The sequence below is a fragment of the Polyergus mexicanus genome, unplaced genomic scaffold (genome assembly GCF_030449975.1).
Source record: "Polyergus mexicanus isolate NDT 795.1 unplaced genomic scaffold, iyPolMexi1.0 SCAF_17, whole genome shotgun sequence".
Classification (NCBI taxonomy): domain Eukaryota; kingdom Metazoa; phylum Arthropoda; class Insecta; order Hymenoptera; family Formicidae; genus Polyergus; species Polyergus mexicanus.
In genome coordinates, this window is record NW_027223337.1 from 582501 (window position 1) to 602936 (window position 20436).

The 20436-nt window shown below is 37.2% G+C and overlaps 3 protein-coding genes across 6 annotated transcripts in view; all 3 read right to left on the reverse strand.

Moving 5' to 3' along the window:
- Larp4b (La-related protein 4B) overlaps positions 1–12851 on the reverse strand; it is a 15391-nt gene extending 2540 nt beyond the window's left edge. The window contains exons 1-10 of one of the 4 annotated variants that reach the window (XM_070309962.1): positions 12782–12851; positions 10427–10808; positions 9588–9837; positions 9360–9500; positions 8927–9145; positions 8691–8836; positions 7533–8582; positions 3130–3382; positions 2559–2667; positions 1–2062 (exon numbers count right to left, since the gene is read on the reverse strand). The exon at positions 1–2062 is cut by the window's left edge and continues 2540 nt beyond it. In XM_070309962.1, the coding sequence (XP_070166063.1) occupies positions 2572–2667; positions 3130–3382; positions 7533–8582; positions 8691–8836; positions 8927–9145; positions 9360–9500; positions 9588–9837; positions 10427–10797 (2526 nt within the window). In that variant the 5' untranslated portion in view covers positions 10798–10808; positions 12782–12851 and the 3' untranslated portion in view covers positions 1–2062; positions 2559–2571. The other 3 variants (XM_070309961.1, XM_070309960.1, XM_070309959.1) reach the window with 3 other exon arrangements.
- Positions 12852–14237: 1386 nt separating this feature from the next.
- Eif1 (eukaryotic translation initiation factor eIF1) lies at positions 14238–17022 on the reverse strand. The gene is made up of 3 exons (XM_070309428.1): positions 16808–17022; positions 16376–16533; positions 14238–15424 (listed from the first exon to the last, which is right to left on the reverse strand). Exons 1-3 carry the CDS (start codon positions 16833–16835, stop codon positions 15278–15280), a joined length of 333 nt encoding a protein of 110 aa, XP_070165529.1. The 5' UTR covers positions 16836–17022; the 3' UTR covers positions 14238–15277.
- Positions 17023–17710: 688 nt separating this feature from the next.
- Pp4-19c (protein phosphatase 19C) lies at positions 17711–20415 on the reverse strand. Its single transcript, XM_070309427.1, has 7 exons — positions 20129–20415; positions 19978–20028; positions 19613–19904; positions 19366–19518; positions 18869–19120; positions 18428–18666; positions 17711–18112 (listed from the first exon to the last, which is right to left on the reverse strand). Exons 3-7 carry the CDS (start codon positions 19760–19762, stop codon positions 17983–17985), a joined length of 924 nt encoding a protein of 307 aa, XP_070165528.1. The 5' UTR covers positions 19763–19904; positions 19978–20028; positions 20129–20415; the 3' UTR covers positions 17711–17982.
- Positions 20416–20436: the final 21 nt, after the last annotated feature.

The following is a 20436-nucleotide window of genomic DNA, read 5'->3' on the forward strand; positions in this document are numbered from 1 at the left end:
CTCATATAATAGAAACTATGCCTCTATAATTATAATTACATTTTTTTAAATACAAATTATTATGATTTTAAAAAATGATTTTATTTATAAAATTTATGATATTTTCCAAGATCATTCCTCAATTATGAACTCGATTTTTATTCTAGTTTTGCAGATTCGACATCACCGCTAATTTCCTTTATAACAATTTCTTACGTGCATTATTCGCATAAAATACGTATTTATGTATACTTTTCGACTGTCCTCCTCCCTCACCTCCTCCTTATTATTATTATCATCTTTCATCATCGCTATCATCTCTTAAATCATCTATAATCTCGTACATAAAATTATAGCTTCGCGAGATATGATCTCTTCGTTTTCCTCTTATCGTAATTCTCTTTTTCACAAAAGAATTAGGGGCGTGGAAGAGAGAATTTTTTTTTTGAAGAGATTTTTTTTCCACCGCGCTTTCTACTTGGCGAGAATCTCTATTCGGTACTGACTTCGGCATCCAATTCGTTGCATATCGGGAGATTTCGTCAAGCAATGTATGTATGTTTTTGGCACAAATATATATATATATATATATATATATATATATATATGTATATATATACATATATCTATATAGACATGTTTTCTTTTTGCTTATAATATTACGGCCCTGCGCGCGCAAAGGAGGGGCGGGGGAAGGGGTTCTTTTAAAAGATTAATGTATCTTATCTCTTTTAACGCGTTTTTATACAAGCTAACAAAATATGTACCTCAATCACAGAACCAAAAGCGATATATAACAATACTCTTCTCTTACGCAAATGTACCAGGTGATCGGGAAGCCGCGCAGCCATACGGTTGGTGCTGTCGAGAGAAAAATTTAGCATTTAAAAGAATGATACTTCTCGTTTGACAATACGCCCCTGCATTTTTTCTGAAATATATTTCAGATATATATCGTTTATTAAATTTTTTAGACTCGTAAGTTTTTTTTTTAGATATCTCTCTATATGTATACATACTTGTTATTAATTAAGAATCCTTAACTTACCAATTACTAACGAAGTCTTAAAACTAAATCTTATTAAACATTAGATATACGTTCAAAACTTCTGTCTATCCGAAACTCGTAAAGTTTTATAAATTGATAAATGTTTAAATCATCATTTTTTTCATTCATTAAACTTCTTACATTTATACGTTCCTGTAAAATCCCAAGCTTTCAATTTCTTAGATTTTTCGATCCTTGAAAGATAGTTGCCTCATCGGGCTCTTATTACATAGTTCTTTTTGTCGGTCCAGCATTTCTCACTGGCGAGACATGGCACGTAGCCCCGTTCTCCTGACTTTAATCACCGAACGTTTTTATCCCCCGTCCGCTTAACGCGGATGTCTAATTCATCAGTTTCTTAAATCTTAGTTAACGCTTAGATCTTCAACCCCTAAAATCGTCTCGTATCCTACAGTCAGGAATAAATTACAATCAAATCAATTGCATCTCAAATTGCAATAAAGCGAATAAAAAACAATTATGCCGACTTGCAAATATCGGTAAATATCCAATCAACATCATCAAACCGCGGCGATGAACTTGTCCCGCGGGACTCTCCGATCACCCTGTATAATAATAGCGCCTGCGAATGCGCCGCTATAATAGCGCGCGGCGAGTTTCACATACGTTCACACATACTATTTCTCTCTCTCTTTTTCTCATTCTTTCTTGATCGATTCGTCGATCGATCGATCGTTGATCGTAGGCGAGACGTCACTGTACAATGTAAAAAGTTATCTCTTCCTCACGCGCCTGCTGCACGTGACGGCGTCGATCCGAGAGGGCGGTGTGCCGGGGGAGGGGGGGGGGGGGGTTAGATAAGTAGATAGGTAAGTGAAAGCAGCCTCGAGCTCCGATATCCTGATTCTCGATCCGATCCCGACCCCGAGAAAATGGCGATGACATCGTAGAGCAGCTAAATATCGTTTATTTATCCCGTTGTCGCGGGTGTGGTAATCCATAGATTTTGGCGTCTTGCTTCGCTATATCTAAGCCGCTTTCGCCGTTTAGATGTGTTTTCCTCTTTTCCGTCACCTTCACAGTACATAAGGGAACAGAAGATATACGCTCTTGTAAATGAGTCTTTTTTTCTTTTTTTAATGTAGAAACGATACTTTCGACGCTTTCGGCAGATTGTTTTACATCGATTCGAGGATCATTTAATGGATGGATCGTGATGGGATTTGGATGATATCTGTGAATGTCTGGGAAGGATTTTCGAAAAAATCCGAGGATCCAGATCATGCTTTAATGTTCTGAGAATGTACGATAGCAATAAATAAATTTACATCATAAAAAGACACATACACACGGACGTCTGCTGAAAAATTTAACATTTCGGCAAGATATGTCAGCACTTAATTTGACTATTCTTTATGTTCTTCAAAAATTCTTTGACCATTTTGTACAATTGATCTTTTCTCCTTTAAAATGTATAGATATAATATTAAACTTTTCAGCATTTTTTTTCTCCGTATATACAGCTTCTTTAAAAGAGAGAAGTTTATATTAAAATTGTTGGAATACTCACGTGTGCAGAATTTTTAAACATTTCTGTCCCTCTCGTCTGTTTTGTGTTTTGTACAAGGTAGTTCGCGGCAATGTTGCGCTACTTGGGCATAGCTTGGCCTCGTAAGATCCTGTCGTGAACCAAATATTTATTAGATTGCGAAATTTAAGAATATTAATTATTTGAACATAGTGTAAGAAAATAAACATAACGCAAAATCTCTCATTAATATAAGATTTAAGACAGAAGGATTTTTAATATATTCATCACATTATAAAAATGTTACGTCTATGAGCATCCAATGATTACTATTTGTACCTTGAAAATTTTACAAATAACTCGATGAATACTTATACATTTGCATAGACTTTTAGATATAATAATGTGTGTGTATTATTAGAATCTTTTAATCTTTAAATATTTATTCTCTATCTATTTTCATATATATTTGGCATTTCCTCAAATTTTAAATTCTTAGATGTTTCAACACATTGTGTTATTCTTAAAGATTAAATATCTTTCAAAATTTTTAAATGCTCAAAAAAATAAACGAACGATAGATTCTCCTCTTCGGAAACAGCATGACACTTACTATAGAGAAGGCAGAGGCCAGTCCAGTCTGCGATTGAGAGCTTTGTGAGGCAGTAGGAGGAGGGACGACGACGACGTTGTTGCAATCGCACCTGGTCATCAGCTCAGCATCGTCCGTCGCCGCCGTTGCTGCCGCTGCCGTCGTCGTGGTCGTTGTAGCCGTCGTTATCGCCCCCGTCGCCGGCAAGTGCGCATTCGCGACTACAGCGTCGTCCACACCATTCACCATGTTTGAGTCGTCAGTCTTTATAGATCTGTCAGCGGCATGTGCATTGTCAGTAATAAAGAGCTAAATACATCCTTACTGTAACTATCCTGAGCGTCTCTACGAGATATTCCCTTAGATATCCTGTCGAACACTTTGAATCCTCAGGAATAGATATTTCCGTACATCTTTCAACATCGTCTTGCCCTCGAGAATACGAGGATGAAATATTTGGAAAGATCTTCGAGAATATCTATCCTTGAATACTTTAGATATTCTGGTTTCTCTTTTTTGAAATCGTGAGCTTCTTGAATTTTTATATCCTTTAGATCTTTGGACATGCCAACAGACGCGAGAGAGCATGCGTGCATGGTTATACAAAATTTATAAAGTATGTTGATTTTTATATAAAAACTTTTTTTTTTTTTTTATGAAAGGATCAAAATTAGCGCTAATTTGCTACATAATGCGAACTATATTACGTGCACCATTACATACTAAACACACGCTAATAACTGTTAATCCCGCACCGCATATCAACTTCGTTCATGCACAATGAGGAAACTAAACTTCGTGTAGGCGATTCTCGAGCCGGTGAATTATTCAAAAGAATTTCGAGAACTTGGCCATCCAGCAAGCCAAGAAAAAGCAAGAATTGACATTTTAAATCACGAAGAAACTTTTAAGTGTTGCTTCAATTATCCAAAAAATCGAACAATGTTGAATTTAAAGACCAAGACATTAGAGAAAAAATGATTGTATTATCTCTATACATAATGTCATGATTTAACAATGAAAATTTATTTTGCAAAAACCGCCCGCAATGATCGAGGGATATGCAAAAGAGAAGGATTGTTGCAATATCGCAAGACACGATTAACAAACATCAGTATACACATTGTTTATTAATTTCTAGTTCATCGCTGACAATGCAACTATAGTCATTACCAAAAGTCGATCAGGTGCCATGCTGAGGCCGTGTGTGTTTTCTCGTTTCTTCTGTTTATATTTATTTTGCAAAATCACGTGACGAGCATTACAACTTAACTAGTAACGTTAGAATTATGAGCTAGAAAAACTTCATCATCAAAATGCCTTTAAAAGTAACTTGAAACCGAACAATAATAATTAATAATAATAATATATATCTTAATAATATTAAAAATTTATAATAATAAGAAGAAGAATGACAATACAGTAATAATATAATAATCAAATAATAATCGTAATATACTAGGGGGAAAAAAAAAAAAAAAAATCCTGAAAAATAATATTGTTTATCATATATATCCCTATTTAACTTTCTTTATCGTTTATTTGCCGCAATAAGAAAAGTACAGGCAAGAAGAAGAGAATTATCATACTATAAATGATACCACATACATACCCGCACACACATATAGCGTTCTAGTGCGCTGTAGCAATAGCTGTCTAATGCTAATTTCAATCGAAGGTATACGGCGTGCTGCACTCGTATCAAAAGAAATAGTTCTTAGGTCCCTCGATCATTGCTATGCTTGAATCCTTAGGTTTTCTTAAAAATAATTTGCAAAAAAGAAATTTTTGCAAATAAAAATGCAAGATACGAGGAAATAAAATATATATCAACGACATTCAAGAATCCTCAATGCAGCCAAATACGCCAAAAAGGTACACAAGTCTCAATACTTAATGACTGAATTGTAAAATAATCTATTAAATCCAAGGTTCGAATACGTAGATGACTCAATGACAGCAGAGTCTATCCGGAATAATTGAAAATAGCGCTTCAATGATCCAGGAATGAAAGAATCTACGCACTTTCAAAAACTAAGCATCTAAAAGAATCCATGATACCGCAAACTTAAACCCTTATTTACATACCGAATTTATACAGCATGCTTATAGAATCCTTACGAAAAAAGACAATATTTAAAGCCCTTATACATGAATAAAAGAAATAAGGTTTCTGAAAACAGAATCAGAAAGGCACAATGACGAACGTATCAAAGTATCGATAAGAGAAAGATGGCAAATCATAATTGCGAGTATATATAATTAATTTATTTATTAACTAAATATAAACGATAAGACGAGAGGCTCGCCAAAGATCTAACTCGAAGATTCAAAAGCCTTTCGAGAGAATTCGAAAAAAACCTCGATAAAAATATCTTTGTCCCAACATTCTCGTTAGAGAGAACGACTGAAAAGAATCATACCGAGTTTCAAAAACTTGGAAAATCTATGCGGGATTAAAATAATAATCTCTTGAATCTCGAGTCATACTTATATTTAGATCCTTGGCTCTCTCTCTCTCTCTCTCTCTCTCTCTCTCTCTAATCGTGAATAATTTCCCCACAATAAAACATACGCATTTATTGAAAATAAAAAATAGCGAGAATGCAGACGGATAAGACTACTCCGGTAACTCGAAAAGTATTAACGTTTAGTAATGTTCTTTTAACGGTTAGTAATGTCCTTTTAACTCGAGATTAACTATGGCGATGAAAAAAAGAAAGCTTCAACCTTTTATATTTTTTTCGACAGAAAAAAGGAAAAGATTTCTCCTTCTTCCTTCCAGGTAACAGATCGATCGACGGCATGCGATCAATCGAACCCAATCGATATCTTAGACCGGGAAGGAAGGATCGGTTCGAAGAAGGAAACGCGTATCCATCACTCTCTACAGAACAACATAGCACATAATGCAGCCAACAATAACACAATAACAACAATAAAACACAATTCGGCATTCCTTAAGGTATATATTACGATATCCCATTTTATAAGGGGGTCCTACATAAAGTTCGTACGGACATCATAATACGTATCCTTGGATCTTTAGATTTTTTTTTCTTGCACTATCGTGTCAATAAATCCTTCTGAGTGAAAAACTAAAGATCCAAAGATACAAAAAGAATAGTTAAGGGTGGAAGAATTAGAGATGTGTAAAAGACTCAAATGAGAAGTATTGGAAGATCCAAGGATACAATGGTCCACTCTGATACTCTGATCCAAGGATATAAAAATCCAACAACACAGGCATTCCAGGAAACCCTAACAGAGAGAGAATCCAGTTGAATCTCTCATATAAATGGAATCTATATTATATGACTCCATATGACTCGCGCGTCTGTTTCCTATGCGTCAGATATCAATTAATAATAATGTAATTAGATACAAACATAATATATATAAGACACTGTACATATATATCCCTCTCGTAAAAAGTGCAAAATAATAAAACTGTCATAACCATTTACAGGACTAAAAGCAATGAAAAGCCAACTTTTAACCGTATAAACAAAAAAAGTTTGCTTATTTACTCAGCGAAATATTAAACGTTTTTTATCATTAAGCAAAATTTTTGCGTAATTTATCATCGTATCAAAATTTCAAGTTACATGATTTTAAAATAACCCAAATCGAAAACGCGAGCACATTTTATCTATTTCTTTTTCTATCTATTTTTATCTATCACACTTATCTATATATATATAAAAGGAGCCGTAATTCCCAACACAAGGATTTGACGACATAGCAATGCAATTCACTAATTTTTAATGCGCGAAATCTCGTTTTTTTATTTTTAATCACGTAAATATTTTTCAAAGAAACGTTATTAGAAGCAAAAAATCAGTTTAAAAAAAGATAAAATTAAAATAATTATGAATAAAAAATTAAACTAAAACGGTCCTATAAAAGATTAACGATTCAAGGACCAAAAACTTCACTTTCTCTCTCTTAGCGCGATAGCGCGCATACACATTTATGTACATATATTTTGTATTGGGAGAGCGGAAAGTTTCGTCGTACTTTGGAACAAAACAGCCGTTTTTTCGCTTTCGTAATTGAGAACTAAATAGCTATAATTTCCTAAAAAAAAGAAGAAAAATGGATTCTACCGACGCTTCTTGGTTCTCTTTGTACGCATACGTACGTATCAAATAAGTAAAGGATGGCAACATCGTTGAAAAATAAAAAAAATAAAAGAAAACTTCACGACGATCTATACATTATTTCGTCGGCTAAAAATGTGTATTGAGATCTATCGAAAGACCTCTTTCTTCTTCTAGAAATCATAACACATCTCCAATGCAGATTGGCAACCAGTTTGTTGTTCGATCCAGCGCAAGTCAATTCGCGAACCAACGCAACTCTCCGCAACTGCCCGAAACATCGTTACACCGAGCGAGCGTATAATTAAAAATCCCACTCACTTATCAGGAGATGACGGGGGAGTGAGCGCGATGACGGTGCTGAGCGCGGCGGTGGCAACATCGACCGACGACGTATTCTCGTTGTTGACCGTCGGCGAATTAAGGGTATGCGCGGCACCCAAAGAATTCGTCGACGCGGCATTTCCTAGTGCGTTTCCTTGTACCTCCGCTCCGGTACTCATCCCAGGACTAGCGGATCTACTGGCGACTGCCGTCGCGATCACTGACTGCGGAAGTGCTGCGGTTTGCTGCTGCTGCAGTTGAGAAGGTTGCTGTTGGTTGCTATTTTCCTTGTCTTTGGCAACAGCCTTGAGCTTAGCAGTGCCCTTGACGACATCGGACAATCGATTTTGCGACGAGGACTCGACGATGCCAGTACCACTACCGCCGATATCAGTCGATACTTTGCCGTGATCAGTATCAAGACCGGGCAGGGGCGGGAAAGCGGCCGCCTCAAGATCGAACTGCACGCCGCTACTGCGGCCACCGCCGCTGGTGCAGTTACTGCTGTTGCTGTTGCTGCTACCTCCGCTTGCCGGCAAGGATTCCTTGATCGCTGGCAATGAGTGATTATTCCCCGCAGCCACCTTCGCATCCTGATCTTTGGTCCTGCGATGAATACGGTGGCGGGGAAACGAAGGCGCCGAGGATAAGGAAATGGAGGAGGAGGATTCGACTGTCGCCGTTGCCGTATCCTGGTCCTGCGCGGAGGACGATGAGGAAGAGGAAGATCCCTTCGCGTGCTCAACGGATGACGTGGCAGACGACGAGGAATGGAACTTTGTGCCGGACTGATAGGAAGAGGATGACGAAGAGGGCGGCTTCGAGGAAGGCAGGCTCGAAGCGTGATAAGCGGACGTGGAGCTTAGAGACATGTTGCCGCCGCCGGTCATAGGGGGATGAGAGCTACGATTGCTCAGCGGCGGCATGGACGACGGCTGATGATGGTGATGATGATGGTGATGATGATGATGATGGTTGTTACTATTGTTGCTGGGATTGGCGGGATCTATCAAGCAGCTTCGGTCGGAGCCGTTTCTCTGTCTATTTCTATATAACAACAAAAAAAGACAAAAAGAATTTAGATACTGAAATGCTTTTCTTCGTAAAACATAATATATTTGGAAAAATAATTAAATTGGATGTTAAGCAGCGTACCTGTGGCGAGGATTGTATCTTGTGTTTGAACGAGTAAACGTATTGTGCGGTGTGATTCCGTTCATCGTAAAAACACTGGACATATCGAAATAAGCGGGACTAGTTGGTCCCCAAGGCATTATACCGGCGGGATAGAATGGTTGATGCTGAAAGATAAATAAACGGAAATATTTTTAAATCGATTTGTAGAAGTCCACGTAAAATGTTGCACAAAAAACTTAAAACGGTATACTTACGTAAACAACCTGATTCGGGTATGCCGGCATAGTCGTTTGAGGCATGGTCGTGCCATTGGTATAGAGAAAACGTTGCTGTCCAGTCGTATAACTGCTCGGATCGTAAACAGGAGGAGGAGGTGGAGTTCTGTAGCCATTCTTTATACCACCTACACCAACCGCTGGTATAGGTAGCCTATTCATTGGTTTAGCTTTAATTCTCGCCATTATTGGTTTTCCCTAGATTCAAAAATCAAAGTAAAAATATTATAAATTTTGATTTATTGTTATACATAATTATAAATTTTCAATTATAGATTCAATAATCATAAAAGTCATTGATTGCATCATCAGTAAAAACATGTATCTCACATTGTTCATCAATTATATTCAGATAAAATTATATAAGTTTTGGTTTGATAATTATGTAAAACTGTTATATAAAATAATTTACCTGAAATTCTCGAACTTCCTCGCGTAAAAACCGGTAGGCCTTTTGAGCATCGTCGTCGGATTCAAATGTCACGTACCACGAACTATTATGAGCAAATTCGCACGAAATAAGCCTCGGACATCCCTCTCCGGAAAATAAATTCTGTAATGAAAATCAGCATATATTAGAACCGAGTTTATTCTTAGTTTTTCTTTTTTTGCAAAAATTATAAAATAACAATTGGCATACCTTTACATCCTCCAATGGAGTACTATCTGGTATCTCGCGAAGTATCACAATACATCGTTTGTGATTTGGTCTCACTTTCTGTCCTTCCTCGTCCACTTGCACATTGGGAGATTCCCTCAGCACCTCTGTTATGAGCTTGATATCTTTCGTCAGTTTCTTGACTTGGTTAAAATTCGCTACTGTCCATATCGGCACATACTGATCATTATCCATTTGTGACAACAAATAGGTATCGTTGGCTAAATTCTCTCTGGAAAAACCATTGTCCGTTCGCATTATCGCACATCTTGTTATATATGCATATGTTTGTGTAATTTGAATATTAGTTGCATTGGCAATAAAATTTGAGAAAAAAATTGTCTCAGATTTTTTCGCACATAATAATTAATAGAAAGCTTACTACTTAAGAGATTGTACGCCTATGTTTCAACACTTTCTATGTTCTACCTTAAGAAAATAAAACTAATGTACACAAAATAATTCTAAAAAGTTAATTTTATGATTACGATATTATTTAATTAATATCATCAATATATATTTATATATCAGTGTGTACGAAAGATTATCGTAAGCTGACTAAATTTCTAATAAATTCTTTTTTTTCTTTCCATTTAACCAAGAATTTACTTAACAGATGTTGCTATAATGATTTTAGGTTAGTAATAACTTCTTTTACATAGAATATTAATAAATCATTATGTATGTATAAACATATTACATGTATATGCAATCAAAGATTAGTTTTTGAGAAATTATATGATATTAAAATTTTTTTATAATTAATGCAAATATATTTGTGAAATTATCTTATAGCTTCGAAATGTTAAAAGCTCCGTTACCTGGAAAAGTAATACTCGAGTTGCGAAGAGAGCATCTGCTTGAGCTGTTCCAAGGGTATACCGGGAACATTTAGATCAGCCATTGATGCAGATGGTGGCGGAGCGGAAGAAGCATCGCTCAAAGCAGCAACATCTACCGGGCTATATCCAATGGCACCTCCATGCATGCCTATGGCGTGTTGAGGAGATGGTTCAAGGCTGCCGATACCAGCATCAAGAATCAGTTCGCTGCCACTTGGCGCACCGTTCATGACTCCGTAGTCTATATTAGGCACTCCACCGCCAATCGCTCCTGCAACCTGTAGACCCAGAGGTTCAGGGGTGGCTGGGTAGACCGCCCCTGGTGGCAGCTTCCCGATGTCCCCATTCATGTAAACGTACCCTGAAAATAGAGAGCCATTTATAATTCTGGCAATACTTCATCTCTACTTACTGCATCAAAGTTGATACATATGTTACAAATTAAGAACACGATTTGTTGCAGCGGCGATAAAACTTGTTAATGTAACCAAGTATTCTGTAAAGTAACAATTTACTTCAAATAAAAGCAAGAGTAAAACTATTTTTGCTTTTTCCAGCTTTCTGCGATATTATAAATCGCTGTATAATATATAATCTAAATCCATGGAAATCTAGAAATAGCACATTTCTATAATTCTAACCTAATCTGAAGTAATAAAACACATGTTCAGTTATCGTATGAAATATCATTTTTACACGATTATACTTGTAATTTAACAATTCGCTCGACCAATGGTCCATCATGATTCTATATGTAAAATAACTGGTCTTTGCATAGATCAATTATGTAAGTACATAAGATATCGCAACTATTTCATATCGCATTCGGCAGAGAATCATTCTATATCTAATTTTTCTCTACAGAATATTAATGCCGCTTGGAATACTAATTGTATATCATACGTATGTACTTTGACCGGCAGTATACATGCGCTTAGTAAGCTACAATGCTCCTATCTATACAACAATGATAGTGTTTCTTGACTTTCGTTAAATATCATGACAAAGACACAATAATATTCCGTAACAGATCGACGCGACCATCAGTGGAATCATTCGACTCGAATCCGTATGTGTCTATACTAGGCACTACTCTACGCAACGTGCAACCGCACATTTGCCGACAAAATACAAGTACTCGATCTCTCGTCGACGACGAGCGCGCGTGCTTTCGCGAAATTCGAGAGGCCGAGAAAGTCACGAGATCGGAAGGAAAATTGCGCGAGGACGACGATCACGATACGGAAACAATGTCGGCTGTCGCGACGATACAAGGGGGGCCACGACGGTCCTCGGCAACGGAGTCATCGGACTGCGTGCCACGACGACGGCCGTTCGGGGCGTCTCACGGCGCGCCAGACGAGGATCCCTGCACGGTAGGACGCGCAATATGTTGCGGAGCGCGCGGCGCGTTATCGGCCAAATATAGCGCGGTCGGTACACGATACGACCACGAGCCGCTACCCGCTACTAATCGGACGACGGCGGTAGTTGACGACGACGACGGCGAAAATTACGATAATGATGACGACGACGACGACGACGACAACGTGTTGGCGCGGCGCGAGTTTAACACGCGGAATGGAAAGACACACCAACATAAGGAAGTGGTGATGATGACGAAGGAGGATGAAGCGGCGCGATGACAAAACTACACTCGCATATTCGATCGTGTGTAACATCGACGACGACGACGATGATGATGATGATGATGATGATGATGATGATGATGGTGGTGATGATGATGTTGCGTTGGATGAATGGGATGGATGATCGTTACCGAAATCACCGTTCATCTCGAGACGAGCCCGGATGATCCCATGTGCCCTGAATCTAGCGTTACGAGATGCCTGCCTGCTCGCTAGCTAGCTCGTTCTCTCCTCTCCTCTCTCTCTCTATCTATCTCTCTTTCTCTCGAACGGCCTCGTGCAGATCGGTTTCTCGACTAAAAGCTCTCGAGGCACACTTGGTTGTTCGCTTTCAGATCGTCGTACGCGCGGGGCGTCGCGAGCGCATTCGCGAATTCGTCCGCTCGTAAATCACGTTCGTTCAATCTCGCTCAATCGACTAGCCAACCAGCTAAGGCTCGATCGTTGCTCGCTCGCTCGCTCGTTCGCACGTACGCACGCACGCACGCACACGCTCGCGTGCGCGCGACGAAATATGTACGCGAAAACGACTGGCGAGACAGGCGGCGACGAAATTGGCACGTTTCCTCGCGCGAATTCGCGAGGCTGCGCGACGCGCCCGTTACGATCCGCCCTTGTACGTCCTACGGCCCACCGCGCCGAGCGGATCAACCCGCGGCCGTTTCGCACGACGATGTTTCCTTACCGAGGTGGAAGAATCGAACTCAACGCACAGTCCCTCGAGCAAACTACAAAATGGCGGAAGGCACATGCCGTGGCGCGCGATGCATTCTGGGGCCCCGATGATGCGCCGTGCGCCCGTGCACACAGCACAGCCCCGCCGACGTGGGAGCGCGCAGGCGCCGCCGTCTGCCACCCGCCGCGCGTCACTTTCGAATCTATGCGAAGCTCCGGGAGTATATTGGAATTCCCCCGAAAATATTGGCTATTGTATACGTACGGGAAGACAGAAAAATGTGTGACCTCGGAGTCGAGACGGAAATTTTATGTTCATATTTTTCAGAATCGAACGAACTAACGGAGAGATTCTTCATATTTTATATTTGTTTACTGTCTCTCTGATTTTTCCTTAATTTAATATTAAGTATTTTTTTTATTGCTTTTTTTTGTTCCCCCCATTGATAGAAGAAAATCAACTAGAATTTATTTATATTTTTGAGATAGATAAAATATTTAGAAAAAGCACAATGGATATATTTTAACTTTTATTCTTTTCTCTCTCTCTCTCTCTCTCTCTTTATCTTTCCTCTCATATAGATATTTCCATTAAGGTACTATGAAAGCTTAATAAAAATTTAATTTTTCCTCGAATTTCTGAAAGGAAAGAAATATAAAGCGATACAAATTTTTCCTCTATCAAATTATTCTTTTTATCTTTGGGACTTTGAATTGAGAGAGAGAGAGAGAGAGAGAGAGAGAGAGAGAGAAATTAAATTCCTTCTAATTCTATATATTCTTGCAGGAAAAGCATATGCTAATGTATTTTCTCCGAATAAGCAGTCGTAAATAACGATTAATTGTTTGTTTTGTTTGAGAACATATTTTAACTTTTTCGGAATTCATTTTGCATGCTTCACAATATATTATATATTCCTCAAATAATGAACAAAATATTTGTTACACGAGATATATACAGAAAGAATATGCATATCTCTCATAATTATTAATCTATATTTTATAATCCTGTTATGTGTGGCTTGAGCTAAATTAATTCGAAGAAACTGCGATTCTACGAAACGTGATTGTAGCAAGCATAACGCAAATGAAATCGATAAACGATAGCTTATCTAATGATTTTTTTTGATCATCTATCGTACATTTAATGAAGACTTGTATACTTGCGGCGATAGAGATATGATTCTTAATGTATCTGTACAAATTTCTTAATTGGTTTAAATTCCTTTTTCTCTCTATCTCTATTGTTATCTTTATATTTTATAAAAAATTGTTACGTCACAATATATTCTTATTGTATACCTATGTACACAATTTTAATATAAATAAATAAATACAAACATAAATCGGAAAAAAACTTTCATTTCTTAAATCATTAAGTAATAAATTTTTAATAACCTCATTTTCACCAAATTTTAAAACGCGACAAAGAGGAAAAGGGGGACGCGTTCACAAATCACATCTCATTCATGTATTCATTTATTTATTTATCTAGAACAGCCACAAATTTCCATTAACTCTCATTTTTATTATTATTTCAAAACAATGTCGCGTTTAATAATTACTGGCTTAAAAAAAAAAAAAAAGCAAGAGTGGAGACAAGACATGGGGAATGGGCAAAGGAGAATGTCCTCTACAAGAAAGGAAGAACCGAAACTGTCCTACAAATATTCAACAAATTGTCGCAATCAAAAACAAGCACGAAACACTTTTCATTTTCGAAATATAAACGTAAAAAAGATAAATTTCTTATCGCTTTTTCGCTAAAAGACGAAGAGATACGGAGAAGAAGAGCGGATGCGAGGAGAAAGAGCAGAATCAATCGGGAACCTACGGTTACGCTTTACTGCCTTCTCGAAACACGTCTATCGCGCCCAGGTACATACTACCTAACGCAAAAACGAACATCCATCCGGCGCTGCTAATCACCGCTCGTTCATCTATGCCTCTACCTCCTCGACGATGATTATCAAAATCAGGTGTGTCCTGCTGCAAGGTAGGAAACTCCTACCTTAGCAGCCGCTATCACTTAACATAAGGCTTACAGTGTGATGTATTGCTTTTATATCTTGAGAAAAAGATTTTCTGGTTAAAGTAGAGTATATTGCCTATACGCCAGTTATACACCTATATATCCTCTCTTTTTTCGCTATGTCTCCTTCTTTCCTCCTTCTTTTAACCTTCTCTTTCGTTTACTTCTTTCTCCGTTTCGTTTCTTTCTTTTTTTATTATTGAAATATGTATGCGCGCGTCGTATGTGTGTGTATATATGTGTATATATATATATATATATATATATATATATATATATGTATATATATATATATATATATTTATATTTATATGCTGATGTGTTATAGAGTATAATTGGGATATCCCACGAGGAGTTTAGTGACTGATATACAGATTCAATTTGAGACAATGATGAAGCGTTGACGTGGGGCGGAGCTGTCTGCTGTTGTAAGTTGTGGCATGGATGATGATTGTTGTTGTTGCTGTTAGTCAATTAAAAACCATGGACTTTCAGCTGGTCAGGTTTTGCCAGACCTGACTTTGTCAGCCACTGGCATATATTCTCTCGTTGGTCCCCCTGCAGCTGCAACACCTCCCCGTACTCCGGGTGCTCTATTACTGTCCCATTGCAGGCAAACTCCTATGTAAGTATAATAAATTAAATTAAATTAGACTAAAGAATCACCAGAGATTTTTATCTTACAAGAAAATTTAAAAGTTTCTTCTAAAGTATGTCAATTTCTTTATCTTTGAGAACAATATATTTAAAACTTTCCAGATGTATCAGTATGAGATAACTATAACTAATTATAGCTTTTATATCACATAGCTCAGATATCTCCAAGTTACAAATATAGCAATATTATAAATCCGTGAAACAAAAAATTAATAATTGTAATTGTATGTGTATGCAATTTCAAGATATATTCTTCCAATTATAATAAAAATGTATAAAATAATATAAATTTACATTATGTCAATAAATTGTTTCCATCACATTTCTTAAAATATTATTTCTAGTGTTGTGTGTGTGTGTGTGTGTGTGGTAATATACAATTATATAAGTTATGCTCAACAATTATAAATATTACTAGATAAAAATATACTTGACAATATATATATATAAAAATAATTCTTCCAATATACAATAAAGTAATTTCCATTATTTTATTTGTGAAAAACTAATAAAAACATTAAACATTAATAACATCAAATATTAATTAATGATTCACTCAACAATGAACAAAGCAGCTATAAAAAAAGCCAACTCATTGGCGATGATTTCGAATCGAAACAAAGAATACGCCTGCTATGTGTCAAACCACTTGTAGATGTATTCAAATGCTACTTTCTCAGAGAATTTGCAAAACTATACCTGTTTGCTGTATATTGTTTGCAATTGTTTGCATCAGATCTATTTTTAGAGTTCTGCCTGACTGAGTAGTGATAGGAGATAGTGGGGAGGGAGACACAACATGATAGAGAAGGAGTAAGCGGAGGTAAGTGGAGGCAAGTGGAAAGGGTAGATAGGTATGTTGATGGTAGGAGAAAGGATTATCGGAAAACTCCAGAGGGAAAGTCGCTCGCTCACCTTTTTACATGCTCTCACGATTTTCTTCAAGTCATATTCCGAGGAGAGTCCTTGCACCGTTGTTAAGGTTTTACGACCATTCCGCTGCTGGATCCTTATATGCACGAGGCCGTCCTGGACATCATCGTCTGAACCCTTGATTGCATCTGCAAAGGGGTCTGCAAGAGAGATAGAGATATAAAAGTTGCGTGCTGAACTGCAGCGGATTGCGCAGGATGATGCAAGGGCAACGCGCGAACTGCGCCATCGCCATTTTGATCGCCTCGGGATCTCTCATCGCGCCAATAGTGCCGTTTTATCGTCTTCGTTCACGAAGGACGACGTGATGGAACGAGAAGAGACGGATAGAGAAGAGGGGAGCGGGGGAGCAGAAGATAGACGGGGAGGGAGAAGAGGGAGATGATAATGCTCGATTTTTTTTTTTTCACTCACCGAATGTGTTGAGATTCTGGATGGACATACGACAAACAAAAGAGACCCCTCGGATGATATAGAACTGCGGAGCGCAGGTGGCGGTCGTTGGGCAGAGGATGTAGATTTACGTGGCGATCAACACTCGAACGGCGTGAGGATGAACTGCGGAGAACGAGTCGACGAAATCAAGCGCGATGGCCGTGTACGCAGCCGGAAGTAAAAGTTGCATTTGTCACGGCGCGATGGGTGGGGTTGCGAGCGATTGGCGTGTTCCCGAAACGAGCTAAATCATCCCCGAGGCATGCGATTGGCGAACAGCGCGATACGTCGGGAGGACGCGATTGGTGCGCGATTGAGCTGTCGATGGATGCGATTGGTAGACACAGTGTCTCATGACTATTGGCTATCAAATATAAAAAATTTTTGAAGTTCCGTGAATTTTTCTACTTGATAATCAATCGTGTAACATTGCGTTTATGTGTTTCTTGCTAGAAAGTTTCCTATGTAACACGTATCATATCAATATACATAAATATGATTAGAGCGAAAGAAGTTTAACTTCTCTCTCGAAAGTATGATACAAAAATTTTAAATTTTTTTATTATATATATAATTAAATCTATAATTAGATTTATATTTAATACACTGATTTCATGAACAATTTAATGAAGTTTATTGGGTGCTTTCCATTTAGCGACCCAAGTCGACACAAGTCTAGTGAAATCATCATTTGCACTTCTTTCAATACCAGTGAACAACAAAGATAGAATGATACTCTGTGTCGACTTGAGTCACTAAATGGAAAGCATCCACATTGAAGTCAAATTTCAATATTATTTTTATATATCTTCCACGTAACCGAAAACATTTTTTTCAAATAATATTGTATGATAATATACTATATGAATTTAGAAAATCTAGAAAGAGAGAGATGAACTTTATTATATTTTACACATCAGTTCCTTATTTATATATATATATATCATCGTAGTTCTATTCAAACACTTATGTGATTATTATTCAACATAATCACAAAAATTGTATCACCGTAAAAAATTATAGCAAGCCAGTCTAGGGTTCTTTTCCATGATTGATGCAAACTGTTCCGAGAAAAAGAGAGAAAAGAAGAAGCAAATATCAAGTTATTCGATGCACGATTCCACTGTTCTTTTTTGTATTCTACAACAACTCTTTTATAAAAAGTAATCTGCTTGTGGCTTTTTGCTGGGTATTCCGCGGCTTTCTTGGGGCGCCGCCTCAAATATCGTGAAATCTCTCTGCAAATGTTCGTTTAGCTCCAATATCGCGGCTACATTACCACATCTGCAAAATTATAAAAAATAATTTATATCAGATAAATTTAAAAAATCCAGATATTTTTTTTGTATAATTATATGTATGGTATATATATCATACTTAAATAAAATAAAAATATCTTAAAATAGCAAATATAGAGTATTCTTAAGAGTATTGAAAAAATGAAAACAAGCATGACTAAAATTTGACAGAAATAAGAAGAAAAAAAATTATACATAGCAAAAATATAGTTATTAATGGCGATAAAATTTGAATATATAATGTATGACATTCAATATACAAAGATACATTGAAGAAAATATGAGTGCAAATATTACATGCCTGTAACAGTAATTTGGTGCAGACCAGACAGTCAGTACAGTCTCATTAAAATGCCATTTGTAGCCTTCCATCACTAACTGATGTGCTCTGCATATCATATCAATGTCATTGGCCGAGTTGAACTGCGCTACCACATCGCTGCCGAAAAGGTAACCAGCGCCGCGCGGTGACACACCCCAGCCTTGAGTATCCTCGGGATCCGACCATAACAAATCACACATCGGCCCATCATGAGGAACCTGTATTAAAAAGTATTCAACTTTAATTAGTTTAAAAAATTAGAAATTTTATAAATTTATTAAAAACAGTAAAACACATAATTTAGCTTTTAACATTAAAACTTTAATATTACAACAGATGAAAATAAAAAAAGAGATAACTAACTTTATAATTTGTTATTTCAAAAGAATTATAATGAACAAAACACAATATAGAGCTCACTTCTTGTTTTCTATCTATAGTCCGAATTTGATCCAGCGTCTGAATACTAGGCGACAGTCCACCGTGAACGCAAAAGATTTTGCCATCGATAATAGCGGATAATGATAGATAGTCAAATATCTCTGTACAATACCGCCACACTGTTATACTACCATACTTGCGTAAACACTCGTCATAAAAGCCATAAACCTGTGTTATCTGTCGTGATTCATGATTTCCTCTTATCAAAGTGATTCTATCAGGATAACGAACCTGCAACAGATAAAATATAAATATAAATACATATATTAGAATAATAAATCTTGTCTTAAATCAACTTTTCTAAATTATTATTTCCGAATTGGCTCTTCTCGAGCAATTCTTAAGAAAATGTAAAGAAAAATAAACATTAATATTTTAAATGTTTAAATAAAAGAAGAACAGCTTGTTCTTTTTTATTTATTATTAAAATATAAATCAACTGTAATCTTTAATAAACATTTTAGATCTTTACATACCTTTAGTGCAAGAAGGAGAAGAAATGTTTCAACACTATAAAAACCTCGGTCCACAAAATCTCCCATAAAAAGATAATTTGTTTCTGGCACATCTCCGCCTACTTTAAATAATTCTTTTAAATCATAAAACTGTCCATGAATATCTCCACAAACCTAAAAAAAAAAAACCGTTGTATCGATCTTAACATCTCTCAAGTTCCACTAGTGAAGAATTAAATTACTCTTTGCAAAGAATAGAGATAGTTACTGTTACAGGTGAATCGACACGCTGTACGTTGCTCTCCTCGATGAGGATCTCTCGCGCTTTGGCGCATAGGGCTTTGACTTCAGCCTCCTTGATAATCTCACATTTCTTCAGCTGCTCGATTTGCCGATCCAAGTCACTGGATTCGGCCATCGTATGACTCGAGGATGGGCCAGTTGCGATTTCTCACCAGAAAACGCAATGTTGTGTTAACGATTCCCGCGTATCCGTAGCCTCGAGTTCTCGCGGAATTCTCAATTCGTCTATTTTCGGAATCTCGTAAATTGTGAAATAGCTGTCGGATAAATGCGAAGGTATGAAATAGAGCGAGATACAGAAGCACGACAAGAGTTGCATCCGATACTTACAAAAGCCTATCTAAAATTCCGTAAATTGCCCCTCGGCTTGAGGTCTCGTCGCTGTAATTAATGCATTTGACGAGTAAATGCGCGGAATTTTCTTTAATATTAAAATATAACGAATAAGATCCAACGACTCCCGCGTGGTATTCTCGCTTACACTTGTTCCAAATTGCCACGAACCGTTCAAGTCAGTTGGAGCTTGGAGTCGTCCGCGGTGCCGACACTGGCCGACACCAATCACCAATTCTGCGTTCAACATAAACACGGAATTAGAAGTAGATTGATAGTGAACAATGGGTGAAGAAATTCGTTCCTACTAAAGTCTGTATCAGACTGCGCATTGAAAATTCAGGATTGAAGATTGAAGAATGGAATTTGACTAATCAGAATGAAGAAATTTTAGTCCCTTTTATTCCGATTAGACAAATTCCAATCTTTAATCTTCAATTTTCAATGCGTAGTCTG

Coding starts and splice junctions, on each gene's coding strand:
- Eif1 (XM_070309428.1), bottom strand. CDS start 16,835: ATGTCCATCCAGAATCTCAACACATTCG. Junction 16,534..16,807: donor CCAGAATCTCAACACATTCG/GTGAGTGAAAAA, acceptor TCTCTCTTGCAG/ACCCCTTTGCAGATGCAATC. Junction 15,425..16,375: donor TCGTGAGAGCATGTAAAAAG/GTGAGCGAGCGA, acceptor ATACTTACATAG/GAGTTTGCCTGCAATGGGAC.
- Pp4-19c (XM_070309427.1), bottom strand. CDS start 19,762: ATGGCCGAATCCAGTGACTTGGATCGGCAAATCGAGCAGCTGAAGAAA. Junction 19,519..19,612: donor GTGTCGATTCACCTGTAACA/GTAACTATCTCT, acceptor TTTTTTTTTTAG/GTTTGTGGAGATATTCATGG. Junction 18,667..18,868: donor CTATAGATAGAAAACAAGAA/GTGAGCTCTATA, acceptor TTTTTAATACAG/GTTCCTCATGATGGGCCGAT.